The sequence below is a fragment of the Ascochyta rabiei genome, chromosome 9, assembly GCF_004011695.2.
Source record: "Ascochyta rabiei chromosome 9, complete sequence".
Taxonomy (NCBI): Eukaryota; Fungi; Ascomycota; class Dothideomycetes; order Pleosporales; family Didymellaceae; genus Ascochyta; species Ascochyta rabiei.
In genome coordinates this window covers 1,500,057-1,526,577 of record NC_082413.1, presented here as the reverse complement: position 1 = coordinate 1,526,577, position 26,521 = coordinate 1,500,057, and the positions used below count along the sequence as shown (strand labels likewise).

Here is a 26,521-nt window from a genome sequence, read left to right as displayed (position 1 = left end):
TACTACTCCAACAACCCTTGCCTTCATTCAGTTCGCTTCTCCTAACTACCTTGTTTCTAACCTAAACAGAGTTGCAAGAAGATCGACTGGGCAGCAGAGAAGCAGGAACAGAGAAAGATATTGAATAATCCCACTCCTCCTCCTCCTCCTCCTCCTCCCCTAAGGCTACACACGGAATCCGTTTCCCCACCACCGACAACCCCGACTCAAGATCCCTCGACAACCCAACTCTCGAGTCTAGACAGAAGTGTAAGGAGATCACCAACGCATCCAACAGCTTGAAGTGACGGGGAGAGAAACCACATAATCGACGTCTTCTAGCCACGGAGTGCGATACCGCCTTCGCGTTCATCGATCCTCGGCGCTTGGACGGCAGGTTGAGTGTCGGCGTTGGTGTGGGTCTAGAGGTGGTTGTGTAGTTTCGAGGCGGTAGATGTGTGGATGTTAGGTCTTGAGAAGCATGCGGGGTAGGGGATGCAGAGTGTGTGATTTGGCTGGATGGAAATATATATATATGTATATATATATATATGTATACAATGTTATTCAGTCTCGCTGGCGGGATGTGAGTGGGTGCGTGAGATGCAAGCCCGACAAGCAGTGTAGACAGACGTGTTTAAGTCTCGTGGCCGGCCGGTCTGGATTCGAAAGGGAAAGCGGAAAGAAGGAAAGGAAGGGAGATATACAGAGAGGATGATAGAGAGGTGGATTGGAGAGGATACACGATAGTTGAATCGACGGCATGCTTCAACGCAGCGCAATCTCCTTCCTCAGCGGTCCCAGCGCGTTCCACGCATCCTCGTGCATGCGGCCGACAGCGACGCGCTCGGCGAGCCCGCGCGCCTCGTCCCAGCGGATCAGCATGACGTTGAGCACGCACCACTCGGTGGGCTGGAAGACTTCGTCGTCGAAATCGACCACCTCCTCGTCCCACACGAACCGCTCTCCTTCCCAGATGGGGGTGCCCGGGGGGTGCATGGTGGTCTGTTGGGGCCTGCGAGTGTGCTCTGCGGGCTCGATGCGCTTGTTGCGGCTCAGGAGGACGAACTCGTAGGGTCCGTGGTAGTGGGGTGCTGAGATGGTAGATTCGTGGGACATGAGGACGCCGCAGTGTTGCTTTGAGGGAGAGAGGAGTTGGGAACAGGGGATTTCAGAGCCCTGGTAGTGCAGCTGCGAGGCTGTGAAGCCGTCAGCGGGAATGGTTTGCGCGTGGAAGCGGAGTGTGGTGCTCTCGAGTGTCGGGTCGGTGCCCCGAGGGGCGTGGAAGTAAGGCGGGTAGCGGATGCGCATGGCGCTGTGCTTGTCGCGCCGGACGGTGTAGGGTGTGGATGTGGGCCCGATGTGGAAGTTTTGAACTTCCGAAACAAAGGTCTCGCCTGTGCTGCGGGGCGTGGTGTATGTGTCTGGGCAGCTGGTGGGGTCGAAAGGGAAGTTTACAGGACCGGCATGAGAGGTCCAGCTCCAGGAAGGCTCGTTATCATCTCTGTCTGTGGATGCATCGGCTGGACACCAGAGAAGAGAGTAGTCAAACAGGGCTTCTGGGAGGCCATGGATGAAGTTGCCACCGCAGTTTTTTGTCAACTGTTTCGAGGCCTTGACGAATTCTGGAGATGTGTGAGACTGTTCAGGCGAAACCTTCTTTGTCACGAGCTGGTTGTATCCCTGGAATCCAGTAAACCAGTCGTCGACCTCTTTGAAATCCAGCTCTTGGTTCTGATCTTTGGGTATGCTGGCGTTGGATGCTGAGCGAATCCTGTTCACCATCCCTCGGATTGCCCGGCTCCCAGATTTGCTGGACCGTCTTGAACTGTTGCTGTTGCTAGATCTGCGCGATGCCTGCGGCGAGGGCTGGCTGCTTGATGTTGTTGGTCTCGAATCTGGCGACTTCCTCCGCCGTGAGAAGGACCGACTGATCCATCCTGGCGACAATCTGTCCATTGTCGAAGTGGGAGTAGCAGACATGACGAGCAGCGACATTAATGTGTTTGGAGGTGTTCAGGGCAGGTTCAGTTGAGGCGGTGACAGAGAAGCAGGTTGGGCTTTGTGGCAGGCGGTGTATGAAGGGCGCGAGTGAGGCGCTTATCTGCAGATGAGCTGGTGGGTGGTGAGGCGTTGTTGTCTCACAGTGTCGGCCTCGTGTGGCTTTTGTTCACGATCAGAACTTCGCCGCCGAATACACTGCCCCCTTTGGAGGCGTCTCGAGCGTTTCCAGCATTCCAGGAGGTGTGCGCACGACTCGACTGTGCGGGACAGATGACGAAAAGCTCATGGAGTGGCTGTGCAGCAGTCTGGATCCGGTGGGGCCGATCCGCAGGTCCTGGACAACAAACAATTTGTGTGTTGTTACGTCGGCTGTCTCGACGTCCTGGAGACGAATCTATCGACTTGACGGAGTGCGCGTACTATTATAACAGTGCTCCTCTGTTGGCGCCGCACCTCACACCAAGCAGTGTGAAAGGGTGTCACCAAGCAGTGTGAAGGGATGTGATGGATTGTACAAGACCGACGATGGAGACGTCCAGCTGATGCGTCCGTTGGTGTGTTGCTGTCGCCGTGCGCAGCCAGTCACGAGCTGGCGTATGCCGTATACGTGCAGGCTTGTGTTCTTCAAGCGTCACGTTTGCCGCGCGTGATGTGTTGCTTGACGAAGCTTGGTGTTCGACTGTGGCATGCTGTGGCGTCACTGCGGCGGTGTGGCTGAGACAGGGGAAGAAGGAGCGTGGCGAGACGAGAACCCCGCGCTAGCTCATCGCGCCTTCCGAACATATTCCGACAGGCAACAGATGACGACGCGTTCTTTCCGCGGCTTCGTACAATCTCTGGGACGACGTTCGAGCTTCTCTACGCAACATCACCGCAAACATGTCTGGCTACGAAGGTGATGTCCGCCCGAACCAAGGCAGAGCCGCACAGCGACTGACCTGCAGCAGTTGAGCACAACATCTCTGCCCAAGAGGAGACGGCGCAACATGCTCCGCGCCGGCCGGACCTCTCAACCTTCTTCTCACAGCTTGAGCTCGTTGATACTTCGGACCCTGACGCCCACACCAATGCGAACGCACTACCCCAGCCCGAGAACATGGCGGCGGCATTCCGCCTACTTGCAAACGCCTTCGAGATGATGCGCGGACGACCGGCGGACGAGAGTAGCGGCGGGGAGAACGACTTGCTGGCCAACATGATCGAGGTGCTGCGCCAGAACGCAGACGACCCGCCTGCAGAGCTCAAGGGCTGTCCAGACAGTTTCTTGGACGAGCTCGAGAGGGTGCCTAAGAAGTCACTCAAGCCGTCCGATACATGTCCAATCTGCGTCAACCCGTTCCTGGAGGGTGAGTAATCAATACGGCCTGCGGGGTTGGAAACCTGGCTGACTCGGGGCGCGGACAGACGACTATCCGTTGGTAGTGCAGTTGCCCTGCCACAAGGATCACTTCTTTGACCTGGACTGCATACGGCCCTGGCTCAAGCTAAACTCGACTTGTCCGCTCGATCGCAAGGAGCTGCTCAAGAAGAAGCAGCCGCCACCGCCGCCTGTCAAGGACGACGACGAAGAAGAAGAAGATTACGACGATATGTACGCATGAGCATGTATAGGGCACTCGCATTGTCACGGCGTTATGAGAAGATACCAGGATTGCAGCGTCAGGGCTACCAACGCACCGAGAGAACAATTGAATTTCGAATCAGTGTCATCCCCGCAATCTCCTCTTCCCAACATGACTTAGTCTAGCCCTGCAAGCTTGGCCAGCTCTTGACCTCGTCGCAATAGTGTCGCGGGAAGGAGGAGCTGTTCACTGCCATGCAGCACCGCGTCAATCAGTGCAAGGGCGAGTTCGTCGGATCTTATACAAGAGCCCGAAGAGCCGGCGAGCCACATTGACGCTTCTCCAACGTAGCTGCCTTTCTGAACAACCATGCCTGGACGTGCGATAATCGTCTCCCACAAGCCGCAGTGACTCGGTTCGTTGGCGATCCCTATCATCTGCGTCTCACCTTGGCCCTGCACAAATTAGCGCTGCAAGACACTGCTCACACATGCTGCTCTACGGCTACTGCAAGCAAGCTTGGTTCTGGGCCAATAGTACATGCCTTTGTCTTTCTCACGGATCCTTTCATCCAAAGGAATTTCTTCTGATCACGTTCTACCAAGCCACCGCTTAGATGCAGGTACCTGAATGGCTTGCCATGATTAGCGAGACTCGGTGTAATGGCGTTTGCGAATGCTCTTGGATAGTCAATCTCCAAGACGGGGTCTCCAGCAGTCGTCGTCATGCACCTTGCGACATCAGCGCTGCGTTGCTGCACTGCGTTGTTTAAAATACCAGATGCACCCATCGGCGCCGGCTAGCTCTGCAACTACGTCTTCTGGATACACGGTGAAGTCTTGCAACACCAGCACGAGCACCTTGGCATGCTGTACAAGATCAGGTGACGCACGCCGAGACAAAGCGATCACGGATGTGATTGTTGGGTTTTGGAGCGCGTGATGCAGAACCTGCCTTCCAATGCGACCTGTGACGCCTGAGATGATTAATTTAAAAGTCATCTTGGTAATGTAAAGATGTGCAGCATGGAGGCAAGCTTCAGGTGCCGGATGGCCTGATAAGTACGCTTCGTGCGAGCGGATTTAACTGATGTAAGCACATGCCGGACCGCGTGGCACAGGCCTAACCGGGGGTTTTATTGCTCCAGTCCGAAGGCCATTGTAAGAACGGAGACGAACGAACGATCGCGGAGCGCTTTGCAGAAGCTCTCGAGCCTCCGAGGGTGGCCAGAGCGTACTTTATTAGCGCGAGCAGTAGGATGGACCGAGATGTCGTTGAGCCAAGATTGGCTAATATCCACGCAGGGTCTTATTACGGCAATGGCTGTAAAACGTGCCAAGTTACGGACGAGGTTCTCGGGCGAAACCTGTCGGGCCATCTCCACACTTGTACACCTCAGCAATCGCCCTACACACAACACTCACCCCACTATGAAAGCGACATGTCTCCTCACACCTAACATGCGTCGATGTGCAAGCAGGACTAGGTGCTTTGTAGGGCTCACACTCTGAATCAAGGTTGTTTAAACTGTAATGGCGCCTACATGCACGTCGACCCACAACGGGAATAAGAGGCCGCTGAAGGGTCTGAAACGGGCATGTTGGGAATGTAAGAACGAGAGCGAGATTGTTGCGACCATTTTTTATTTTTTTCGGATCGACACTAACTAAGATTTCAAGGTAAGAAGATCAAGACGCAGGGTAACTCGAGCCAGACGGACGTCAGTGTGTACTCGAGTATGAGCAACTCCGGGCCGGACCGGCTGTGTCAGGAGAACCAGGTTGGAGAACGGCTGGGGAAGCTTGAGCAGCTGTTTGAGAGGTTTGTGTGTCGTAAAAGCTCGGTCGTTGACCCTTTCGAGGTGCCGCGAAGCCCTACCTTGGTAGACTCGTTCGACACCCAGTCCAAGCTGTCCTTGCCCATGTTCTCAAGCGATGCGCAGAGCGTCTCGTCTATTGGAGAAGGGATTGTAAGTTTGCCTCTTCCGTGTTGTCTGTGTCTCAAGCTTACCGAGGACCAGCTGGGTGCTCAGTCCTGGGCATCTGCACCAGCCGTGCGGACTGTAGCGGACGAACCCAAGACGACACGCCCCTCGAGCAGCGATACGGTGCACAGGTCCTTGGCTGCATTGTTGCCGTCGCAGCACGATGCGGATATCATCTTCGAGTCATCCAACGGGTGGATGATCCTGAACGGCATCTACAGTGCCTCTCGGGAGATATACGTGGACAGAGACGAGCAGTCGTATGCACTGAACATGGCGGCCGTGGCGCAGGAGCGCTCGATCATCGTAGCCCGGACGCTCCTCCACCTGGCGATATGCATCAACTCACTGCCGCCCGAGTTCGAGGCGTCTCGTCTGACAAACATGTGGTCCTTGGACGCTACGATGCAGAACTACGTGACCACGGTCAACACGCTGGTCACCAACGCGGACGAGAACATGCTCACCCTCCACGGCCTCGAGTGCCTCATGCTGCTCGCCGTGTTCCACATGAACAGTGCCAACCTCCGCCAGGCTTGGCTCGTTGTGCGGCGAGCGATGAATCTGGCGCACCTCATGGGCTTTCACCGGATCGTAACCAAGCCGGACCTGAGTCCACCGATAGCGGCGGTGAGCAATGCGAAGACGCTGTGGCGACACTTTGTCGACCTAGACCGGTATCTGGGGCTACACCTCCGGCTCCCCTTTGGGGCAGACGACGTGCCGGTCTCGGAGGATGCTGACCTGCACCTGATTCACCGGGCCAGAATCAACGCGTTGACGAGAGAGGTAGCCGACCTGGAGCGCGAGGTGACGCCGCAGTCGTACGCCAAAGCACTGTCGCTGGATGAAAGGCTGGAATCGAACATGCGCGAGATGCCTCGGGAGTTTTGGGACGTGCCCAACGTGCCGTCGACGGCACGCTCCCCCGAGTCGTTTGCGGTGCTCGAGCGGCTCATGGTGCAGATGTGGCACTTTGAGCTCAAGATCTTCATCCACCTCCCTTACCTGCTCCGGGCGGCGCACGAGAGCCGGTACGAGTTCTCGAAGGTGACTGCGCTGCAAGCCAGCCGCAACGTGCTGATGCGGTGGTTCGCGCTGCGCAACGCCAGCATCACGCAAGCGTGCTGCCGGTTGGGCGAGATCGGCGTCTTCATCGCGGCGGTGACTCTGACGCTCGACATAATCATTGAGCTAGCGACCAAGGAGAAGAGCGAAGTGCAGAAGAGCAAAGGGACCGACTTCGCCATGATCTGCCGGCTGATTGGCGAGATGGAGAAGCTGGCGCGAGCCAGCACGCGGGAGAAGATTGCATCGCGCAGCGCGGTGGTGCTGAAGAAGATGCTCTGCTCGCTCGACCCCAGCCGACAGACGGCGGCGGGGGGCAAAGCACAGCTCACGATTCCCTTCTTCGGGACGGTGGACCTCGAGTACCGAAAGCTGCCGGTGCGGCCGCTGTTCGACCTCGATTCCGACACGGGCAGGAAGATGAACGCCACCGGTCACCATCTCCCCGTGTTTTCGTTTGTGAGCAATGCGCTCTGGCCCTCTGTGCGGGAGGGGTATGCCAGTGATTTGGATTGGGATATGGTGCTGTTTGATGGCCTGGAGGATCGCGACACGGAAGGGCATTGGGTTTTTTAGGTGATTTTCTTTTTTCTTTTTTCTTTCTTCTCTTTTTCTGCATGTCTTATTCTTTATTTTCTTTTTATTTCTTTTCTTCTCTTTCCCTTCTCCTTTTTCTTCTCTTTTTTGTTTTTGGTGGTTGTTTTCTGGATACCTTGGCTTCCATGGAGGTGGTGGCCATGTTACTTCAACAGCGACAACACGATGACAGGGCAATCATGATCCCAAAGGAGAGACGACCGTCTCCAGAACAAGACGGCAGGCACGGGACCGACAGCGATATATATATATTTTTTTTTTTTTTTCTTTTTTTTTCTTTATATTTTGTTCACTTCTTTTCGTTTTCGGCAGTTTAGGAGGGCGTTTGGGACGTGTCCGGGTGCAGTGCCGTTGGGACGTGTCCGGGCGCAGTGCAGTGCAGTGCAGTGCAGTGCAGTGCAGTTTGTCTGGCGGTTCTGGCGTGGGTTCGTTCGAGGGCTTCGGGAAGGTTGGTCACGGGGTGGCGAATGGGTCGCGTGGCGTGTTGCAAGTGCAAGTGCACGGGTAAGCGTGGCCTCGGATTTCAACGCATGATTCCAGATATCACTACAAGATTTCAAACATGGGAGACTGATGTGCGTGATGCATGGTGTGGGTGGGTGGGTGCATGGGTGAGCGCACCGTGAGCAGCAGCGTGGACGCCGTGAATCCGTGGGCGCGGCGGAACAGAGCGCAAGGCTGTGTGTCTGCTGGGGCCGAGTGGCTGGCTTGGCGGCCTGGCTGGCGTGGTTCGCTGGCGGCGGCGCCCGCTTTGCTCTGCTGGCGTTGATTTGCCCGCGCTTCATAGGCTGCCCCGTGCACGTTCACGGCGGTAGACGGGGCCAGGGCATTCCTTCCAGTTGCAGCGTGCGCGTGTCGAGACGAATTGGTCCAGTATTTACGTGGAGGCGCGGTGGAGAGGATGGGTGCATGGGTGCATGGGTGCATGGGTGCATGGGTGCATGGATGGGCAGTCAGCAGGCAGACAGACGGCAGCCAGCCAGAAGCCAGACAGCAGCCAGACAGCAGCCAGCCAGACAGACAGCAGAGAGGAGCGGAGACGAGAGGAGACGAGACGAGACGAGAGACGGGCTGTGCGTGGTGATCTACGCAGTACGGCAAGCGGGTGGGCCAGTGGGTTCGAGGTGAGCGAGGCAGCACACGACCTCGACCTCGACCTTGACCTCGACCTTGACCTCGACCTCTCTGCACAGCCAGCACGCTCGACCTCTCCACGCTCGCCTCGCCTCGCCTCGCCTTGTGTCTGTGCCAGTGCTTCTGCCAGTGCCTCTGCCAGTGCCTCTGCCAGTGCCTCTGCTAGTGCCGCTGCCGCTGTCTCTGCCTCTGCCTCTGCCGCTGTCTCTGCCGCTGCCTGTGCGTGTGCGTGTGCGTGTGCGTGCGTGTGCGTGCGTGCGCCCGTGCCTCTCTTCCCTCTCCTCCCCGTGCGTGATGCTGGTCGGCCGTGCATGTCCCCCTGCTCTCTCCACCGCGAAGACGCTCTCGTAGGCAGAGCGCCCTGGCCCACCGACTCGGCCTCGTCTTGCTCGACGCAGACGCAGACGCAGACGCAGACGCAGACGCAGACGCAGACGCAGTCGTAGGCCTCGCCAGCATGGCCCTCGCCACGACAGACTCGCTCCCCTCTGCGACTGCGACTACACTCCCGTCCACGACTACGCTCCCGTCTGCGACTACGCTGCCGTCTACGACCACGTCCACGTCTACGTCCACGTCTACGTCCTCGTCCTCGTCCTCGTCTACGCCTACGCCTACGCCCGCGATCGCACCCACCTCCACCTCCACCTCCACCTCCACTTCCCCCACCGCCACCACCTCCACCGCCACCCCGCCCGCCCTCAGCCTGCTCGAGGCCGTCGTCACCGCCTACCCGCCCGTCCTCGAGTCGCTGCTCGCCCAGCTGCCCACAAACGCCCTCCTCGACCTCTACCACACCTCCCCCCACCTGCGCCACTTCCTGCGCCACTACCCCCTGGCATGGAAGACGCTCTCCTTCCGCCTGCCCCAGCCCGCCGTCGCTGTCGGCTCGCCGGGCAACGAGACGCCTGACGCCCGCGAGCGCCAGTCCAGGGCCTACTCCTTCGACGCCCTCCTCAAGCAGATCATCGCCCCCAACGGCACCCGCCTGACCAGCCTCGACCTCTGCAACACCGCCGTCACCGGCATCGCCCTCGTCGGCTGCCTCCTCGCCCCGCGCATCGACACCCTCCACCACCTGTCCGTCCGCGGCTGCAAGAACGTCTCCATCAAGTACCACATCGTCCCCTTCCTCGAGCCCTACACCCTCAAGGACGCCCCGTGGATGCGCAACCAGCTCGCCCTCAAGAGCCTCTACACCTACCGCTGCCGCCACCACCGCCGCCGCCCCTACCTCCCCTCCTCGCTCATCCGCCGCGACTCCGACTCGGACCCCACCCACCAGCTCATCGACATCTGCCACCAGCTCGGCATATGGACCGACACCGCCTGGTGTCCCTCGCCCGGCGGCCGCTGCTACCGCCGCAAAGACTACCACGCCGGACGCGCTGCGCCCCAGAACATGGAGGTCTGGGTCCCCTTTGACAGGCTCTGGCGCTCGAGCAACCGCATAGGGCCCGTCGACGGCACCCGCCGCCTGGGCGACCACGACGGTCGCCTGTGGGAGATTGCCGAAGAGGGCCAGGACGGCGAGCCCCTGGGCACCGACCACGGCCTCTTTGCACGAGAGGGCAAGCACGTGCCCGCACACGCGCGGAAGAGCCACACCACCTTTGTCCAAGACGTCCACTGCGCACAGTGCAACGACGTCATCCTCGAGCGCTGCGAGTCCTGCAGCGTGCGCATGCACTGCATGGGCTGTCGAAAGACGCTCTGCGCGAGCTGCGCCTTCAACCGTCCCATTCCGCGCAAGCGCGCAAAGACACGCCACTTTACCAATCTCGCCTTCGGGAACAGCATGACGCTGGGAGGCGCGTTTGGCCAAGCCTCTGCCTCCACTACCTCGCCGGAAGACAGGACGCAGCAGGAGAAGGCGGAGAGGAGCCGGTTCTGGTGGGCTCCAGGCGCGACGCGATCACCGAACCTCATGAACGAGAGCGCGCACGACGACGACTCGTCTGACCTCGAGGACACGCCCAACAACGGACTGCCGGCGCCGCCGGCGCATCGAGAACCGCCCAAGCTGAACATGCACTGGTGCTGTCTCGAGCCCATCTTCTCCGGCGGAGGTGGCATCGCCGTGCTGGGCACGGGCTTGGGTGGGAGAGGCGCAGATAAGATCCGCGCCGCTCCACTACCGCGCACCAAGCAGTACGAGGATCCCGATTTCTCCAACCAGCTCAGACCTGTCGACTACATCCGGGAGCTCAAGAACAACGGCCTGTACGAGTACGTCCTCGGCGAGGACGTCGACCTTCTCCAATACCTGAACAAGGACAGCCTCGAGCTGCAACAACAGACGTGTCCGCGAGCCCTCTGCACAGATTGCTACCGCAGCTTCAGGTGGAAGGTGTCCTGCCGCGCGTGCAAGAACCCGATATGCAAAGAACACGACTTTGGGTCGTTGAAAGTCCGCAAGTGCGGCTATCGAGAACTGCACACGGAGCGAGACCACGTCCGAGCCCACACGGAACCACCGCCGCGTCTGGTCATACCTGACTTCAACCCCAACCGGACGAGCGAGGATTTGGAGCGTACGCCCACGGCATCGTCGCAGCAGGAGGCTGCCTCCACCGCCGACAACGAATCCGAGTCCTCCGAGAGCACGCCCATGTCGCAATCGCAGGTCCTCGTGGCGCCTGCCGAGCTGGCTGCCTCGTCCTCGTTCAACCTCACGGCGCCTGATCCGTTCATGCTCACCGGTTCGCTATCGTTCGTGCCTGTCAGCTCCTCTCGGCCGCGTTCACTCAGCGCCTCTGGCGTCCGCAGCCGCAACTCGGTGTCTTGGTCCAACTCGCCGCGTGCTCCTCCGCCAAGCTCGATCGCTAACCCCCTCCCGCTACCGTGTAATCCGCGCCACCCCGTGCAGTGGGAAGGCTGCGGGGCCTACTTCTGCCAGTACCCACGTCCCGTGGGCGACAACAGACCGCAGTGTCCGGCCGTGCTCAACGAGTGTTCCGAGTGCGCGGTGCTGGTCTGCGATGTGAGTCCCCCATCACCTCGGAGTGACACACACTGACGCATCTACAGCAATGCTCGGCCCTGACCCCTTCCTGTACCTGCTCCTTCTGCACCGTCAACTTTCACTGCCCAACATGCGCCCGCAAGCCTTCGGTCCACGCAAAATGTCGTCTCCAAGCGGAGCTCAAAGCCAAGGGAGACGCCGAGCTGCGTGCAAAAGCCAACCGAGAGAGAGACCGTCTCGAGCGCGGACAGGCCGACGAACTCGCCGGCGCCATGAACGAGTTCTTCACCGCGCTCTACACGGACCTCGACGCGGCCGCCCCTGGCCCCGACACATCCACCTACATGACCTCTTCGTTCGCAGACCTCCCGCTCTCGAGCCCGGACAGCATCACCGTAACCACGGAATTCGGCGTCCTGGAAGAGACGGGCAACGTGACCATCATCTCTGCAGGCGGCGCCACGCATCCGTACGACGACGACAACGACGACGACGACGACGACGACGACGACGACGACGACGATGACGATGACGACGACGACGACGAGTATGACGACGAGCTGCCGTACGAAGCCATGCAAAACGAACAAGACCCAGAGAGCTACGTCGTCATGACCGAAGACACGAGCGCCACAAACCAAAACTCGGACTGGGTGACTGCCGTCGCGCTCCAGCAGCAGCAGCAAAACACATGGCTGCTGCAGCAGCAGATGCACAACCTGTACACGGTCGCCATGGGCACCAACACCACACCGCCACCGACCTACGTCCCCGCGCCCGTCGTGCAGGTGCAGAGCCACGAAGCTGAATTGAGTGGTGATGATGATGATGAACAGGATACTGGCGAAGAGGCGGATGTGGATACCGATGAAGTGCTCGAGTCGGCGGATGATGTGGATGAGGCTTTGACGCCAACCGCGACCGCTGTCACATCTGGCCTCGAGTCGTTGGATCTCTCGGGACAGTAGGACGATCCCCGAGCGCGCGCTGCATGGAGACGGAGTCATACGACGCAGACGTCGACGATTTGTTTCCCTTTCCTCGCTTCACCTATTTAGACTTTCCATTCAGTTAGGCAGTTACTTGCCAAGGCAGCCGGGTAGCCAGGCAGGCAGGCAGGTGGGGGGTAACGGCGTATATGGGGCGTTGTCATGTTTGGTCATTGGATACTATATCGCATCATCGTCTATGCTGGCATTTACCATCACTTCATCTACCATCACATCACCATATATCATATCCTCGTCCATCACATCATCGCCTCACATCATCCACCATCTCTTTCCTACCCACCATCTTCCACTACACTCCACTTCCTATCCACCACCTCTACCAGCCTATCTTCTTTAATATTCCACACTTTTAAATAGAAATACTAAAGCACTGCGCACCGCGCACACAACCTATCTATCTTCACTCTCGGAGTTAATTAGTGTTCATTAGAGTTAAACAGGCTTGGTTTCTGCATAGAATACAACTGTATTCTGTCATCTACTTGTATATCACTACCTACCAATCTGCCCGCTGTTGATCTTATACTTTTCTGCTGTTGTTTAGTATGCTTTTCTGCTGTTGTTTACTATTCTGCTGTTGTTTACTATCTACTATCTTTACTAACTTGTTATCTATAATATTCTACACCATTGACCAAAGAGAGTAAAGTACTATATACTATTTATACAAGCTGTCTATCTTCACTTTAGAGTTAATTAGAGTTAAGAGAGCTTGGTTTCTACATGGAGTGTGATATATAGATAGTTTATTTATTTTCGTCGTTGTGTTTGGGTTCAGGGAGGCTGGACAGACAATGTGCTATGTTGCCATCAAGCGTACATCGAAAACCCTCGACCGCTCGACGCCGTGAGAGGCGGCTGCAGAGCGGTGGACTGGGGGGTTGCAGCATGTGCAAGACCGCTTCTGTGTCGTGCAGATGCCGAGGGGTCTTCTGGGCACAGAGTGACAGGTTGCTGGTGACTGGTATCGCCGCTCTTGATCGTCTCTCTCGCTAGCGTCGCGCGCTTTGTGTCGCGTAGAGGGGTCGAGGGACTTTGGGTTCGGATAGGGGGTTTTCGGTACGCTACGGCGTTGGGAAGGCACAGCTTCTTTAGAAATATATCGGTGTTGGATTCGGACCGCGGGTGGAGAACTGACATGGGCGATGCTCTCCTGCACATATCAAGTTGGTGTCGCGTGGTGAGTACGTGGCTCATGCGCGCGATATGGAATTTTGCCGGCGCGAGCGGGTTCAGGTGGGTTCTGGATGATTGGAAACACATGAGGATTGTTACTACGAACGGGTTCCGCGGCTTGAGCCGTATCTGGTCGAGATGAAGAGTTTTTTGTAGAGTCGCACGGCTTACGAGAAGCGCTTTCGCCGCGATGGGAGGGTTTAGTGAGGTGGTTGTCCGTTCAGGTCCTATACCATGCTGATATGCACATCGGGACCGAGTCGAGGATACTCTGGGATGTGTTTGCCTGTTCTCTTGAGCTATGCGTTTTCGTTGGGGCGCTTCTCTTCGCCGGTATCGACGTGGTTGACTCTGGTTGCCTTTAAGACATGATTTAAGAGATCTTTACATCCTCCAAGGACGCTCTGGTACACGCTAGTTACAATCATCAACGAAGGTTTGGGTTTGATTGCCCAAAAAAAAGCTGGCCATCGATCCCACAGAAGCGGCACCGGAGCTGTGAGTGATGTACAATGGCCAGCGGCTCGGAAGTGGGCTCCTTAAGCCCTTGGACATGGCATCAAAGGGTTCCGCGCCGTACGAAATAGCTTCGCAGTGCTAGTGATTACTGTAATTGCGCTTGGGTGTGTTAGAAACTGCGTTGATTTGGAGATTACTTGATTTACATTGCTGGCTGTACCCTCCGAACCAGTTGGCATATCATAGTCTATGAGCAAATAATCTGGAAGCCTCGATGAGCGCCATGGTCAGGTGTTGAATACTGCCGGAGCGTTGAACCCAGTACACCAACCGCGCATCAGAAGCCGAAGGACGGGAGTGAAAGTTGCAAGATGCAAAGTGGACGATGTGCAGGCAGTTTCTTTCGGCATATAGTGTTCGGTATCCTGCCTGCCGATGATCGAGTACGTTGAACTGACTGACAGGGTTTCTTCTGAAGCACTCCCATCAGTCCACCAACTGCTCGGTTTTCGCAGATACTGCGGATGCACTTTGGGGTTTCTTTCGCTGCTACAACGCGACTTCGTCTGCTTCTTCGTGACTCTGTGTTTCTGTTTTCATTGGGTATGACAGGACGTCGAGGACCGACAAAAGATGGTGGAGATTGGAGATGTGTTTGTGGGAGCGACGGCGAGAGTGATGGCATGAGCGATAGCGGTCGGCACACGTATTGGCGTAGCTCAGCAGAAGAATTGTGAACTCTTTTCCCTTCTGGTTTCGTTTAGAGGATACAGATGCCGTCCGGGTAGTCGAGGAGGTGTACAAGTCCGTCTGCGATGTCTGCGTTGTTCGCAATACTTGCGATGTTGACGGCGATAGCTCCTGAAACGCTGCGAGGAGATTGACTTCGGTGGCACGTTTCCAAAATTCAGGCTGAGTAAGGAGCGGTAGCTTCTGATGTGACGATGGCTGTGTTTGGAGTCTCATCTGCCTCGTGGCCGCTTCTCTCTTCAACTTGTCCTTGCGTCTCGTCGTCTACCATCTCACACTCATGTGACCACTTGTGTAGAGCCTTAGCAGAGGACAGAGTATGAGGGTGCTCATGACCGAGGATCTGTTTGCGCAGTGCCAGACATTCGTCCATCAGTGCAGCAGCCTCACTGTTGCGACCTAGTCCATCCAAGGCGTACGCCAGATTGCTCATGCTAGTAAGCGTGTAAGGATGATCCTTGCCTAGCACTATCTTAGCTGTCTTCAATACCTGTAGTTGTAGCTTTTTAGCCTCATCCCACCGCCCTTGGTATGCGTATGTTTGCGCCAGGTTGTTTATGCTGATCAGGGTTAACGGATGATCCTCGCCTAGCACTGTCTTCTCTGTCTTTACTACCCGTAATTGTAGCTCTTTAGCCTCCTCCCACCGCCCCTGATTTGTGTATGTTTGCGCCAGGTTGTTTATACTGATCAGGGTTAATGGATGGTTCTCGCCTAGCACTGTCTTCCTTGTCTTTACTACCTGTAATTGTAGCTCTTCAGCCTCCTTCCACCGCCCCTGATTTGAGTATGTCAGCGCCAGGTTGTTTATGCTGATCAGAGTTAATGGATGATCCTCGCCTAGCACTGTCTTCTCTGTCTTTACTACCCGTAATTGTAGCTCTTCAGCCTCCTTCCACCGCCCCTGATTTGAGTATGTCAGCGCCAGGTTGACCCTGCTGGTCATTGTATCGACATGCTCTTTTCCAAGCACCCAATTTCTCGCTTCCAGGGCTCTTTGGTGAACTTCCTCTGCTTCGTTATACTTACCTTGATATCCTAAGACTAGTCCAAGTTCGTTGAGGCTCCGTAGTGTATCTGGGTGCTCCGCTCCTAAGACGCTCTCCCTGGTTTGTAGAGAGGCAGAAATCAGTTCTAGCGCTTTACTGCACTGACCCATTTCACGCGCATACCACGCCACCTTGAACAGAACTGACGCCCATGCCTCTAGCGCCACGGCATCCTCTGGCTGGCTGTAAAACATAGCTTGAGCGTGTGGGAACAGCGCACGACACACTGGCCAGTCCTCGTGACCCCCTTCTGGATAGCTAACGTCCATGAGCGATGCATACGCTCCTTTCCACTCCTCTAGCTCATTGTGCAGCTCAAGCCATTTTTTGGTCGAGAACTGCACCAGCTGGTGCATCTCAAATTCACATCCGTCTGCGTTCGTCTTGATCAGGGAGAAGCTAGACAAGGTGTGGATATCATCCTCGAACGTGATATCACTATCCCCATCGCTTGTGTATTGGCTTTCCAGAAGTGACTCGGGGATTCCCTGGCGATCGAACATGCTCATCAGTGATAGAAGACGGGCTGCTGCTGGCACGTGTTTTCGGATATGCTCGAATGAGATGTGCCACGTTGCGATGATCGAGTTGGATGCCTGGCCATCTCTGCGACTGTCCCCTACGTCTTTCTCGAGCAAGCGCGCCTGACTCCGGTCGTTTTTGTTAATCTCATCTACATACCTTGACACGCTCATGCGTGGCTCTCGCTGGCGGATGAAGGCAGCCGCCTGTGTGAGCGCTAGAGGCATGGAGTCGAGCGCGTGCACCAACTCGACAGCCTTGTCTCTAGCAACAGAAGAGCCCAGCTTTTTCTCCAGAAGAACCAGTGCATCGTCCTCACCCATTGGCTCGACTTCGATGATGCTAGAGTAGGTGCCTGTAAGCTTCTGCGCGACAGCTTGGCTTCGAGAGGTAATCAGAATCGATCCGTTTGGGGATTGCGGCAAGTAGTCTGAGAGTAGGTCTTTTGGCTGGTCTGGGCTGCCTGCTGAGCGGCTTTGCGAGGTGTCAAACAATACATCCGCGTCGTCAGCGTTGTCGACCACCATCGTCCATTGTCCGTTCGACTCGTCACATAGCCAATTGCGTACGAGCCTTAAAACGTCCACTTTGGAATCGTCCCAGCCGTCCATCTTTGTCGCCTCGGCGATCCTGCGAAATCCGTCTTCAAACCTTGCTCGTGTGCCTGCATGCACCCAAAACACCCATTTTGCGGGCGACTGGTCCTGTACTCGGTAGGTGTACTCAATAGCGATCTGCGATTTCCTGTTCCAGAAATCAGCACTTCTTCTCTATTTTCATGCTACAGTGCTTACCCGATGCCCCCAAGACCAACGAGTGATGCGCGGCCCGCGGGCTGGGCGCAGATCCGATACACCTCCTCCAGGCTGCTGCGGTTGACGAAGTCATCATCGCGTCGAAAAGGGACAGTCCACGGCGGCTTAGCAAACGACTGCACCCTCTGCGGCCCTTCGATCTCCCTCCGCAGACGAGCCAAAGCCTTCTTCCGTCCTTCTCCGTATATGAGCGGCATGTGAATATCAAAGATGCCAAGGAGAGAGTATGCTCCGTCTTCCTCGCGGGTCGTCTCGCGCGCCTCTGCCCACGACATGCGCTCATCGACGCTGAACTGCGACAAAGAACTGCCCTGGAGTGCTTGAGCGGGAATATGTGTCGTGTCGTGAACAATCTGCCGAAGCGAGATCTTGTCTCCAATCCGTTTCCCATCTTGAGAAAAGAAGTCGACGCACTCTGGAGCAAGCAACTCTTGTAATGTCCAGCCTCGTTTGAACCATCTGCTGCTTTGGAATCTAGGCTCCCATGTTTCTAGAGTGAATTCTGCAGTGGAGCTGCCGAACGGAACGTCTGAGAGCAATGCATAGCACCTGTCCGCCTTCTGATACCACTTGAACATGGAGTTGATCGCTTCTGACAACTCTGTGCTGTTCGACTTGTCAATGCAGCAGGTATCCACCCAGAAGAACTCGAGACCGTCTTTAGCAGCTTGCTGGCTGCAGAAGGTCAGTTTGGAGTAGCCTGGCTTGCTCTTGCCTCTGCTTTTCACGACATCCTTGAATGTGACGTCATCGCCATCTGGCCCCCAGGTGTGCGAGAGGATGGCATAGCGTGGGATATTGTTGCCTAAATATTCAACAAGGCGGAAGTCGCCACTGTCTGGCAGACGCTGCAACAGGCGCATCGGAAAGAATGCAGTGTAGGACTGCGAAGCATCTCATAAAGTACTCGTGTTCAATTGATGTCCTCGTCAAGTGAATGGTTGCTCTTGTCTTCGAGAGAGCAAGATAGACAGCCGTCAGGCTGCTGCGGGGCAGTGCTTGGGAACAACACCTGCATGTCAGCATGCAGGCGACACCCCCTGTGAACGCCATACCCTCTATGTTGTATGAAGGAGCCAATGTTTGGTCTTGCACCGATTGAGCCTAGTTTAGTATTGTGTGCGGTGGACCACCAAATATCAGCTCCTTTATGCTGTATCGTGGTCTCGACTAGGGTTGGAGCACTATGTATACCGACACAGTGACTGACTGGTTCAGAGACTTGATTAGCGGAGGCGATCTGGGTCGTTTTTTTGTTTTCTCTCTTTCGTTTGAGGATGTATCTGCATGTACACCCACAATAGCACCCACCTCTTACGCGACCTCAATACACATACCTGAGTTGGGAAGCAAACCCAAACACCTAGTTTCACATCGAGACAAACCTTAAGACTCCGTTGTGTGTCTCAATTCTCGAGTATCCACCATTGTACAAAGAACTCAACACCAAGCAACAAAGACATTGCATCTCTCTCTTGTCTTCGTCTTCATCCCAATCTTCTTGTACCTACACAACGCATCCACCAACTAACTTTCATAAACCCTACTGTACCCATCAATGCCTTGTACTCACGTCAGTATCCGATACTCGATACCCAATACCTAATACTCAACTCAACACCCAACACTCAACTCAACACCCAACACTCAACACTCAACACTCAACACTCAATACTCCAACCCAACCCCACAATCCCAAAACCAACCCAAACCCAAAATGTGCATACTCATCACCCGCCACGGCCCCAATCCGTTGAACGCGCTAAAGCGGTGTCTGGGCCTGCGCACGCCCATAGACAGTGGTGTACAGGAGGTCGAGTGGCGCGTTGAGCGCATGGGGGTTGTAGAGGCGATGCGGAAGTGGCGACGACGACAGCGACGACGGGGGAGAGGGGTGCGGGATCAGGATGGAGAGAAAGAGCGGTTGGTGGATTGTGCGTGTTGTGGGGAGGGTGTGCGGAGGTGGTAGGGTGGTGTGTGGATTGGGAGATGTTCTGAGATTTTAGGAAGGAGATGCGTGTGAAGTGTCTTCGAGAGGATGTCAGTCGGTTTATGGGTAATCAGTCATGAGGCAGTGGAATGAACTTTTTGCATTCTTCTTCGCGGATCCGCAGAAGTCTTGTCTAAGCTAACCATTGCATGTGGCTCGGCCTGCCCTCAATCCAGTCTGTCGACGCAGGATCGGACTGGACTTTGACGCCACCATGTCATCTTTCATGGTATCGTTGGAATGTAACCGTTACTCCACCCATAACAACCAAGCACAACTTTTAGCATTTGCTGAGCGCAACGCTTAGTTCATCTGCTTGACGAGGCCGTTGATGAAGTGCTCGCGGTTGCCGAGGTCACCGCCCTCGATGAAGTGCTTGAACTTGCGGGGACGGAAGCCACCGGTGGGCGAGGACAGCTTGAAGGGCCACAGGAAGTTGGAGGCCTGCTTGAAGTTGGGGCCGACGGTGTAGATCTCGTGGATGAGGTCCTCCACGCAGACGATGCCGTACTGGCCGAGGCTCTGCTCGATGAGCTCGTTGTCGGTGATGGGCAGACGCTGCTTGTTGACCTTGGCGTAACCGCGCTTGTAGACAAGCTCACGGACGGTCTTGAGGTTGGGGTAGCCGTAGGCGATGAAGGGCTCGACGATCTTCAGCATCTCGGAGGTGGCCTTGGTGAGGCGGACGAAGACACCATTGTTGATCTGGAGCAGACGGAGAAGCTGGAGGGTCTTGCGCTTCTTGGGGTCGATCTTGTTGATACCCTTGATGCGGACGACGAAGGCGAGCTTGGACTCGGCGGGGACGAAGAGGGAGTTGTCCTTCTTGGCCTGGCGCTTGGCCTCGATGATGTCGCGCTCGGCCTTGACGTACTCCTGGTGGTACTTCTCGGCGCGCTTGAAGATGGTCTCGCGCTTCTGCTTGTTGGCCTAAGGTGTGTCTTAGCCAACTGTGATGCTCCTAACCGCTTGCGCAGATCTGGGGAGACTGATTATCGTACCTCGCGCTTCTTCTGGATGTCGGCAGCCTTGCTGTCGGCAACCTTCTGGCCGGCCTTCTGCTTCTTCAGGACCGACTCGGGGACGGCGATGTCGTTCTGGGTGGGGACGCTGGGCGGGTTAGCAAGACATGCGCAGGAAACGGATGTCCAGGGAACTCACGATGAGCGGGCCATTGTGCTGGTGGTTAGTCGGCTTGTCGGTGGTCGAGGAAAGCTGAAGTCTGGAGGAGCGGTCGAAGTTGTAATTTTCGATGGGCGGGTCGGTGTCCGCCTCGCTTGGCTGCCCAATCACCGCCGGGACCCGCTCTGGACGCGCCAGGCCAGCCCCGCCGGCGGCCGGTCTTCAGAGCAGCTCGAACTTTTCTGAAGCTCGACACACTTGGGACGGCGGAGGTATTTCGCCATCCACCTGACGCAGAACACTCTCCATCGCAGCAATGGCAAGAGGCGGTGGTCGTGTAAGTGTCCGCAGTCGTCGTGTGCATTGGCGCAGTGTCTAATCCCAGCGCAGGGCCGTGGTCGCGGTGGCCGTGGTAAGAGAGGCGGTGGGCGCGGCGGCGGTGGAGGCGCGCGCGACACCAGGTCGGAGCCGTGGTCGGAGATCCAGCGCAAGAACGAGCTGTTCGAGAGTTACTACCGCAAGGGCGGCTTCATGGAGGAGGCCGAGTTCGAGGAGATGTGGAAGGCCCTCCAGCAGGACCTGCCCAACAGCTTTCGCTTCACGGGCACAAAGTCCGACGCCCTCGCCGTGCGCGAGATCTTCAAGCAGCGCTACATCCCCGCCATCTCGGCGCAGACGTTCGAGGGCAAGCCCGTGCCGCCTCCCGAGCCCGTCGTCGCCTTCCCCGACGAGCTCGTGTGGCACATGAAGACGCACAAGAAGGTCATCCGCCGCCATGCCGCCTTTGCAAACTTCCAGAAGTTCCTCGTCGCCGAGGCCGCCTCGGGCAACATCAGCAGACAGGAGGTCGTCAGCATGATCCCGCCCCACTTCCTCGACGTCAAGCCGGGCCTGGTCGTGCTCGACATGTGCGCCGCGCCCGGCAGCAAGTCGGCCCAGCTGGCCGAGATGATCCACGGCGACGAGGAGGAGCGCGTCAGGCGGGCTGCGAACGGCGAGGACGTGGGCAGTGGCGCAGACGGCGACTACAGCGACGACGGCCGCTCGACCGGCCTGCTCATCGCAAACGACACCGACTACAAGCGCGCCGGCATGCTGGTCCACCAGGTCAAGCGCCTCAACTTCCCCAACCTCATCGTCACCCAGCACGACGCCTCCATCTTCCCCTCCATCGAGCTCCCCAGCAAGGTCGGCGAGAAGAAGCAGTACCTCAAGTACGACCGCATCCTCGCCGACGTGCCGTGCTCCGGCGACGGCACAGCCCGCAAGAACCCCAATGTCTGGCAGAAGTGGACGCCCAAGGACGGTCTTGGTCTCCACAACCTGCAGCTGCGCATTCTCTTCCGCGGCCTGCAGATGCTGAAGAAGGGCGGGCGCATGGTGTACTCGACCTGCAGCATGAACCCCGTCGAGAACGAGGCTGTCGTCGCTGCGGCCATCGAGGCCTGTGGAGGTACTTCCAAGGTTCAGCTTGTCGACATGCCCGACCATCTGCCCAACCTGAAGCGCCGACCAGGCTTGAACTCCTGGAAGGTTCTCGACACTTCTTCGGTGACCGGCAGCAACGACAAGACCGCGCACATGTTCACCAGCTGGGAGGCTTTCGAGAAGGCCAAGGCCAAGTACGCAGTCGACGAGCCGGAGCGCCAGTTCTCCCAGAAGATCTCCAAGGGCTGCTTCCCACCCATCACCGCGAACCCCGAGGAACGCATCCCGCTCGAGCGATGCATGCGCGTGTACCCCCACCTCCAGGACACCGGTGGCTTCTTCATTGCGGTCATCGAGAAGCTCGACGACATCAAGATTGCGCAGATCCAGAACCCGGAGAACGCAGCCAAGGCGAAGAAGCAGGAGGAGAAGACAACCGACAACACCTCGATCCCCACACCTGAGGAGAACGTCATCGAGGCCGACGCTACCAAGGACACCGAGAGCCTGAAGCGCAAGGCGGAAGACAGCGAGGAGAGGGCAGCGCCCAAGAAGAGCAAGACCGAGGAAGCCGAGAACGGCACAGCACAGGAGGCCACAACAGCGCCTGCATCTGAAGCCACGACACCAGCGCCCAGCAACCCAGTGTCCAAGCTCAAGCCAGAGAAGCAGGACCAGAACAAGGAGTACTTTGAGTACCTGTCGCCCACGGATGAAACCGTGGCTAGGATCCTTGATTTCTTCGGCATCTCAGACCGCTTCCCCCGCGACCGCTTCATGGTCAAGAACAAGGAGGGCTTGTCTCTGAACAAGATCTACTACACGTCCGGCTTCGCCAAGACGATCATCAACGCCAACAAGGAGCGCGGCATGAAGTTCATCCACTGCGGCGTCGTCATGTTCGTCGCGCACAAGATCAAAGACGCCAGCTACATGCACGCACCGTGGCGGCTGCAGTCGGAGGGCATTTCCATCCTCGAGCCATGGGCCAGCAAGCGCATCGTCCAGTGCACGAGCAAAGCCACCCTCAAACAGCTCATCACAGAGATGTTCCCCAAGCTGCCCAAGGAGGGCGAGCACGGCCTCGGCGAAGTCGGCGATCAGCTGCAGCCCATGGACATTGGCTGCTGCTTTGTCCGCGTCGAAAAGGACGACGCGCAGGACATACCCTTCCGCATGGTGCTCCCGCTCTGGCGACACCCGGGGTCCGCGAACATGATGGTCGACAAGGATGATCGCAAGGCGATGCTGCTCAGGCTGTGGGGCGAGAAGGACACGGAGATCATCAACCACGTCGCCGACAAGGCGAAGCGCGAGGCGGAGGAGGAGCAGGCCGAGGAGGACGCCAAGGCCAATGTCGTCGAGGGCGAGAACGCCGAGGATAGGGACGTCGACGAGAATGGTGGTGTTGCTGTGGATGCTGAGGCGTAGTCGTGGGAACCCCACCGACGAAGAAGAAGAAGAAGAAAAAGAAGAAGAAGAAAAAAAACCAAAGTTATCGTGTAGTTGGGCGTCGCGGCTGGCGTGCATCATCCATCTTGTGCAGCAAAACGCCGACTATCTACATCTGTCTAACTATGGTATAGCGTTTTCAGTGTTTTTTATTCTTGATTCAATCCTTCTTCGCGCTCAGCACCTCCTTGACGACCTCGATGACCTGTGCGTGCACGGACTTGGGCGCAGCAATGATGCCCTTGTTTTCCTTGAGCGTGCGGCCCATGCCAAAGTTGAGCGTCTTGCCCCACGCGTCGGTGACCTCGCCGCCAGCCTCCTGCACCAGCACGACGCCGGCGGCGTGGTCCCAGATCTTCTCCTGGTACGTCTTGCTCGTGGGCAGGCGCAGGTACAGATCGCCTGCGCCGCGGGCAATGGAGCAGTACTTTGCCTGCGAGTCCATGCGCACCGAGTGCTTTGTGATGCCGAGCTTCTTTGCAATGTCGGCTTGGTCGCCGTGGGAGCTGTGGGCGGCCTCGACGGACTCGCAGAAGGTGGCCTGCGCGACGTCCGGGAGCGGCGACATGTGGATGGTGGTGGGCGGCTCGAGCTTGCCGGCTGTGAGGGCGCGCGAGGTGGCGCCCTGGCCCTTGACGGCGCCGAACAGCACGCCCTTGCCCTCCTTGTCGTCGGCGTCGGTGCCGATGTTGCTGTCCAGCGGTGCCTTGTCGTCGACGGGCAGGTTGGGGCAGCCGATGACGCCGACGGTGGGCACGCCGTCGACCATGAGGGCGAGGCACACGGCGTACTGGCCGCCGCGCAGGAAGCCCTTTGTGCCGTCGATGGGGTCGAGGGCCCAGATGCGGCCCTTGTTCCCGCCTGGGCTGGCGCCGCTGTCGAGGGCGGTGAGCATGTCGTCGGCGCTCTTGATGGGCCCGCCAATCTTGTGCTCGGAGGCGGCGTCGCTGAGCCTGGCCTGCTGGACGAGGTCCCAGACGAGCTGCTTCAGGTCGGCGTTGCTGCGCAGGTCGTCTGCGTCCTCCTCGCCCACGACCTCGTCGTCGGGGAAGGCGGACTTGATGCTGGCGATGATCAGGGCCTGGGCGCCAAAGTCGCCGATGGTGACGGGCGAGCTGTCCGTCTTGGTGAGGGTGCCCTTGCTGTGGGACGAGTAGACGCTCTTGGTGAGGATGGAGGCGCGCTGGACGGCCAGCAGGGCGAGCTCGAGTTCCCTGTCGTAGGCCATGGCGTGCAGCGTGCGGTTGGCGTCGAGGGCGGGGCTGAGGGGGAGGTGCTGCTTCCACTGGAACAGGCGGGCGGCGGAGCGGAAGAAGGCCGTGGGCTGGAGGATTGCAGAAGCCAGGACGAGGGCGGCGAGGAAAAAGTATCTGTACGGCGCGGTGGGGGGCATGAAAGTGAAAGCGGGCGGGCTAGCAGCTGTGGCGTAGGCTGGTGGGCGGCCCCCTGGTGGGGTGCAGCGCGTCGTCGGAGCGGCTTCGGGGGTCTGCCCTTTTGGTCGGCGCGCATGGAGTGGGTGCTGTGGTAACCAGCGTCATGGCAGCTCGCCTGCTGCTACTGCACGTGCACAGCAGCGCCTCGAGTCAACAAAGATCGTCCAACGGCCGTCGTCCAACGCGTCTGGATTCTTCCCACCAACACCTCGACAGCTGGTACACCCACATCCGCAGCACCGCCCCGCCCACATCCGCAGCACCGCCCGCCCCGCCCCGCCCCGCCCCGCACCGCACCGCACCGCACCGCATGGCAGCTGCACCAGCCGAGTCGCCGCCCGCGCTGGCCACGACCAAGCGTAAGTTCCACAAGCTGCTCGACAACCTCACCGCCAGCACCTCGGCCACCTCGCTCGCCAGCACCCTCTACGGGTCCAGCCTCAATGCATCCACCGGCTCGCTGCCCCCCTCGGCCTCCCCTGAGCCGGCTGCCAAGCGCCCACGCAGCTCAGAAGCCAGCATGGAGCGCCAGCGCCAGGTCTCCGCCGGCCAAGCGCGCATACAGGCGCTCAAGGACCAGCTGCTCGCGCCCAAGAGGAAGGGCACGATGCGCGCGGTGGGCACGCAATCACAACAGACTGCGGCTGAGCCGCGCAAAGCACCCAACTTCCAGCCATACAGCCAAGACCTGTTTCTCGCCCGACTGAAGACGTTTGCAGATGTGAAGAAGTGGACCACCAAGCCAGATGCCATCAGCGAGGTCGAGTGGGCCAAGAGAGGGTGGTCGTGTGATACATGGAACACCGTGGCCTGCAGGGGAGGCTGCGAGAAGCGTGTTGCCGTGAAGCTGCGGCCGAAGCGGAAGGCGGCGGATGGGAGAGACATCGAGATGAGCGAGGATCTCTCGCAGGACGTGGAGCCCTCGCTAGTCGAGCGATACAGAGCACTGATCATCGACGGGCATTCAGAAGACTGTCTGTGGAGGAAAGCTGGCTGTCAAGGTACAGTGCACCTACGCTTGCTTGAGCTCGTACGGGAGACTGACACACACGCAGAGCACATCTACCACATTCCCATCGCCAGTCGTGCAAAGAGCGCGGCCGACCTCATCAACCGCTACAACTTCCTCCTTGCCATAGCCACCGACCTCCCCCTCGCAAGAAACATCACCTACCCCGACCCGCACGTCGACTCAATCCTCGCTCGCATACCATCCACCTACTTCTCCACCACCACAAGCGGCACTCCGCCATCCACCCCTGCCGAACGCACCGCCTTTGCTTTCGCCCTCTTTGGCTGGACCGGCGTCTCCGAATCTCGCATCTCACTCGCCGTGTGCAATCACTGCTTCCAGCGCCTCGGGCTGTGGCTGTCCTCGGATGCACGTCTGCAGGAGATGAGTAAGAAGCTTCAAGTGCCCATCGAGTCACTACGCCTCAATCTGCTCGAAGGCCACCGTGAACACTGCCCCTGGAAGAACGCTGAAGTTCAGGGCAACTCGGCGGATAGCCCCATCGCTGGCATGGCAGCGTGGCAGACGCTTGAGTTTATGCTTCTGGGTAGTAGGAAGAACAAGGAGCTTCCTAAAACTTCGAGTGAGCATGGACCACCCGAGAGGAATGTGGATAGCGTCGACCTCGGCAGTGAAGCCACATTTCCAAGAGGCAGTGGAGAAAGCACGAGGGAGGCAGTCGGTTACAATGATGAAGGAGACAGCGAGAGCCTGACAAACAAGTGGAAGAAGTTCAAGGCTAAGCTGAAGAGGTCAACAAGCAAGAGGAGTTTAAGGAGTGTCAAAAGTGCGAAGAGCGTGAAGAGCGTAAAGAGTGCAAGGTCTGGGAAAGAAGACGAGTAGGACAGTTAATCAACCTGGAGGAGGAGGAACACTTACAAGAGATGGACAGACAGTCGAGGTATGGATTCTGCGAGTTCGATGGTTCTGATTTTTCGCTGTAGATACCCTTGCCGTACTTCCGCCTATTCTAGTCACAACTTGCACTGAACCCAAGGCATTCTCAG

At 57.7% G+C, this 26,521-nt stretch overlaps 10 protein-coding genes across 10 annotated transcripts, besides 23 other annotated features; 5 read left to right on the top strand and 5 right to left on the bottom strand.

The window, feature by feature from the left end:
* Positions 1-133: 133 nt before the first annotated feature.
* Positions 134-158: a tandem repeat.
* A 346-nt stretch (positions 159-504) lies between these two features.
* Positions 505-537: a tandem repeat.
* Positions 538-747: 210 nt separating this feature from the next.
* EKO05_0006022 (uncharacterized protein) lies at positions 748-1,977 on the bottom strand (the record flags this gene model as incomplete). The annotated part of the gene is made up of 1 exon (XM_038945900.2): positions 748-1,977. The coding sequence occupies one exon, from the start codon at positions 1,975-1,977 to the stop codon at positions 748-750; it is 1,230 nt and encodes a 409-aa protein (XP_038799029.2).
* Positions 1,978-2,862: 885 nt separating this feature from the next.
* On the top strand, positions 2,863-3,584 carry EKO05_0006021 (uncharacterized protein; the record flags this gene model as incomplete). The annotated part of the gene is made up of 3 exons (XM_038939641.1): positions 2,863-2,878; positions 2,931-3,329; positions 3,388-3,584. The coding sequence occupies 3 exons, from the start codon at positions 2,863-2,865 to the stop codon at positions 3,582-3,584; spliced, it is 612 nt and encodes a 203-aa protein (XP_038799028.1).
* Positions 3,540-3,571: a tandem repeat.
* A 137-nt stretch (positions 3,585-3,721) lies between the features above and the next one.
* Positions 3,722-4,546, bottom strand: EKO05_0006020 (uncharacterized protein; the record flags this gene model as incomplete). The annotated part of the gene is made up of 3 exons (XM_059636720.1): positions 3,722-4,000; positions 4,090-4,276; positions 4,323-4,546. 3 exons carry the CDS (start codon positions 4,544-4,546, stop codon positions 3,722-3,724), a joined length of 690 nt encoding a protein of 229 aa, XP_059492703.1.
* Positions 4,547-5,077: 531 nt separating this feature from the next.
* EKO05_0006019 (uncharacterized protein) lies at positions 5,078-7,173 on the top strand (the record flags this gene model as incomplete). The annotated part of the gene is made up of 3 exons (XM_038939812.1): positions 5,078-5,153; positions 5,225-5,514; positions 5,566-7,173. The coding sequence occupies 3 exons, from the start codon at positions 5,078-5,080 to the stop codon at positions 7,171-7,173; spliced, it is 1,974 nt and encodes a 657-aa protein (XP_038799026.1).
* A 389-nt stretch (positions 7,174-7,562) lies between these two features.
* Positions 7,563-7,597: a tandem repeat.
* Positions 7,598-7,781: 184 nt separating this feature from the next.
* Positions 7,782-7,808: a tandem repeat.
* Positions 7,809-8,095: 287 nt separating this feature from the next.
* Positions 8,096-8,139: a tandem repeat.
* Positions 8,140-8,144: 5 nt separating this feature from the next.
* Positions 8,145-8,219: a tandem repeat.
* Positions 8,209-8,259: a tandem repeat.
* A 76-nt stretch (positions 8,260-8,335) lies between these two features.
* Positions 8,336-8,378: a tandem repeat.
* A 17-nt stretch (positions 8,379-8,395) lies between these two features.
* Positions 8,396-8,432: a tandem repeat.
* Positions 8,429-8,547: a tandem repeat.
* Positions 8,548-8,595: a tandem repeat.
* Positions 8,596-8,719: 124 nt separating this feature from the next.
* Positions 8,720-8,768: a tandem repeat.
* A 17-nt stretch (positions 8,769-8,785) lies between these two features.
* On the top strand, positions 8,786-12,261 carry EKO05_0006018 (uncharacterized protein; the record flags this gene model as incomplete). The annotated part of the gene is made up of 2 exons (XM_038939638.2): positions 8,786-11,311; positions 11,359-12,261. The coding sequence occupies 2 exons, from the start codon at positions 8,786-8,788 to the stop codon at positions 12,259-12,261; spliced, it is 3,429 nt and encodes a 1,142-aa protein (XP_038799025.2).
* Positions 8,817-9,018: a tandem repeat.
* Positions 9,532-9,586: a tandem repeat.
* Positions 11,765-11,840: a tandem repeat.
* Positions 11,965-12,003: a tandem repeat.
* A 121-nt stretch (positions 12,262-12,382) lies between the features above and the next one.
* Positions 12,383-12,413: a tandem repeat.
* Positions 12,414-12,495: 82 nt separating this feature from the next.
* Positions 12,496-12,563: a tandem repeat.
* Positions 12,564-14,848: 2,285 nt separating this feature from the next.
* On the bottom strand, positions 14,849-17,940 carry EKO05_0006017 (uncharacterized protein; the record flags this gene model as incomplete). Its single annotated transcript, XM_038939630.1, has 2 exons — positions 14,849-17,006; positions 17,057-17,940. 2 exons carry the CDS (start codon positions 17,938-17,940, stop codon positions 14,849-14,851), a joined length of 3,042 nt encoding a protein of 1,013 aa, XP_038799024.1.
* Positions 17,941-18,689: 749 nt separating this feature from the next.
* Positions 18,690-18,754: a tandem repeat.
* Positions 18,755-19,370: 616 nt separating this feature from the next.
* EKO05_0006016 (60S ribosomal protein L7) lies at positions 19,371-20,242 on the bottom strand (the record flags this gene model as incomplete). The annotated part of the gene is made up of 3 exons (XM_038939832.1): positions 19,371-19,997; positions 20,069-20,177; positions 20,229-20,242. The coding sequence occupies 3 exons, from the start codon at positions 20,240-20,242 to the stop codon at positions 19,371-19,373; spliced, it is 750 nt and encodes a 249-aa protein (XP_038799023.1).
* Positions 20,243-20,505: 263 nt separating this feature from the next.
* EKO05_0006015 (Multisite-specific tRNA:(cytosine-C(5))-methyltransferase) lies at positions 20,506-23,048 on the top strand (the record flags this gene model as incomplete). Its single annotated transcript, XM_038939715.1, has 2 exons — positions 20,506-20,526; positions 20,580-23,048. 2 exons carry the CDS (start codon positions 20,506-20,508, stop codon positions 23,046-23,048), a joined length of 2,490 nt encoding a protein of 829 aa, XP_038799022.1.
* Positions 21,148-21,230: a tandem repeat.
* A 19-nt stretch (positions 23,049-23,067) lies between the features above and the next one.
* Positions 23,068-23,100: a tandem repeat.
* A 129-nt stretch (positions 23,101-23,229) lies between these two features.
* EKO05_0006014 (3'(2'),5'-bisphosphate nucleotidase) lies at positions 23,230-24,462 on the bottom strand (the record flags this gene model as incomplete). The annotated part of the gene is made up of 1 exon (XM_038945899.1): positions 23,230-24,462. The coding sequence occupies one exon, from the start codon at positions 24,460-24,462 to the stop codon at positions 23,230-23,232; it is 1,233 nt and encodes a 410-aa protein (XP_038799021.1).
* A 143-nt stretch (positions 24,463-24,605) lies between these two features.
* Positions 24,606-26,357, top strand: EKO05_0006013 (uncharacterized protein; the record flags this gene model as incomplete). The annotated part of the gene is made up of 2 exons (XM_059636719.1): positions 24,606-25,503; positions 25,558-26,357. 2 exons carry the CDS (start codon positions 24,606-24,608, stop codon positions 26,355-26,357), a joined length of 1,698 nt encoding a protein of 565 aa, XP_059492702.1.
* Positions 24,762-24,813: a tandem repeat.
* Positions 26,358-26,521: the final 164 nt, after the last annotated feature.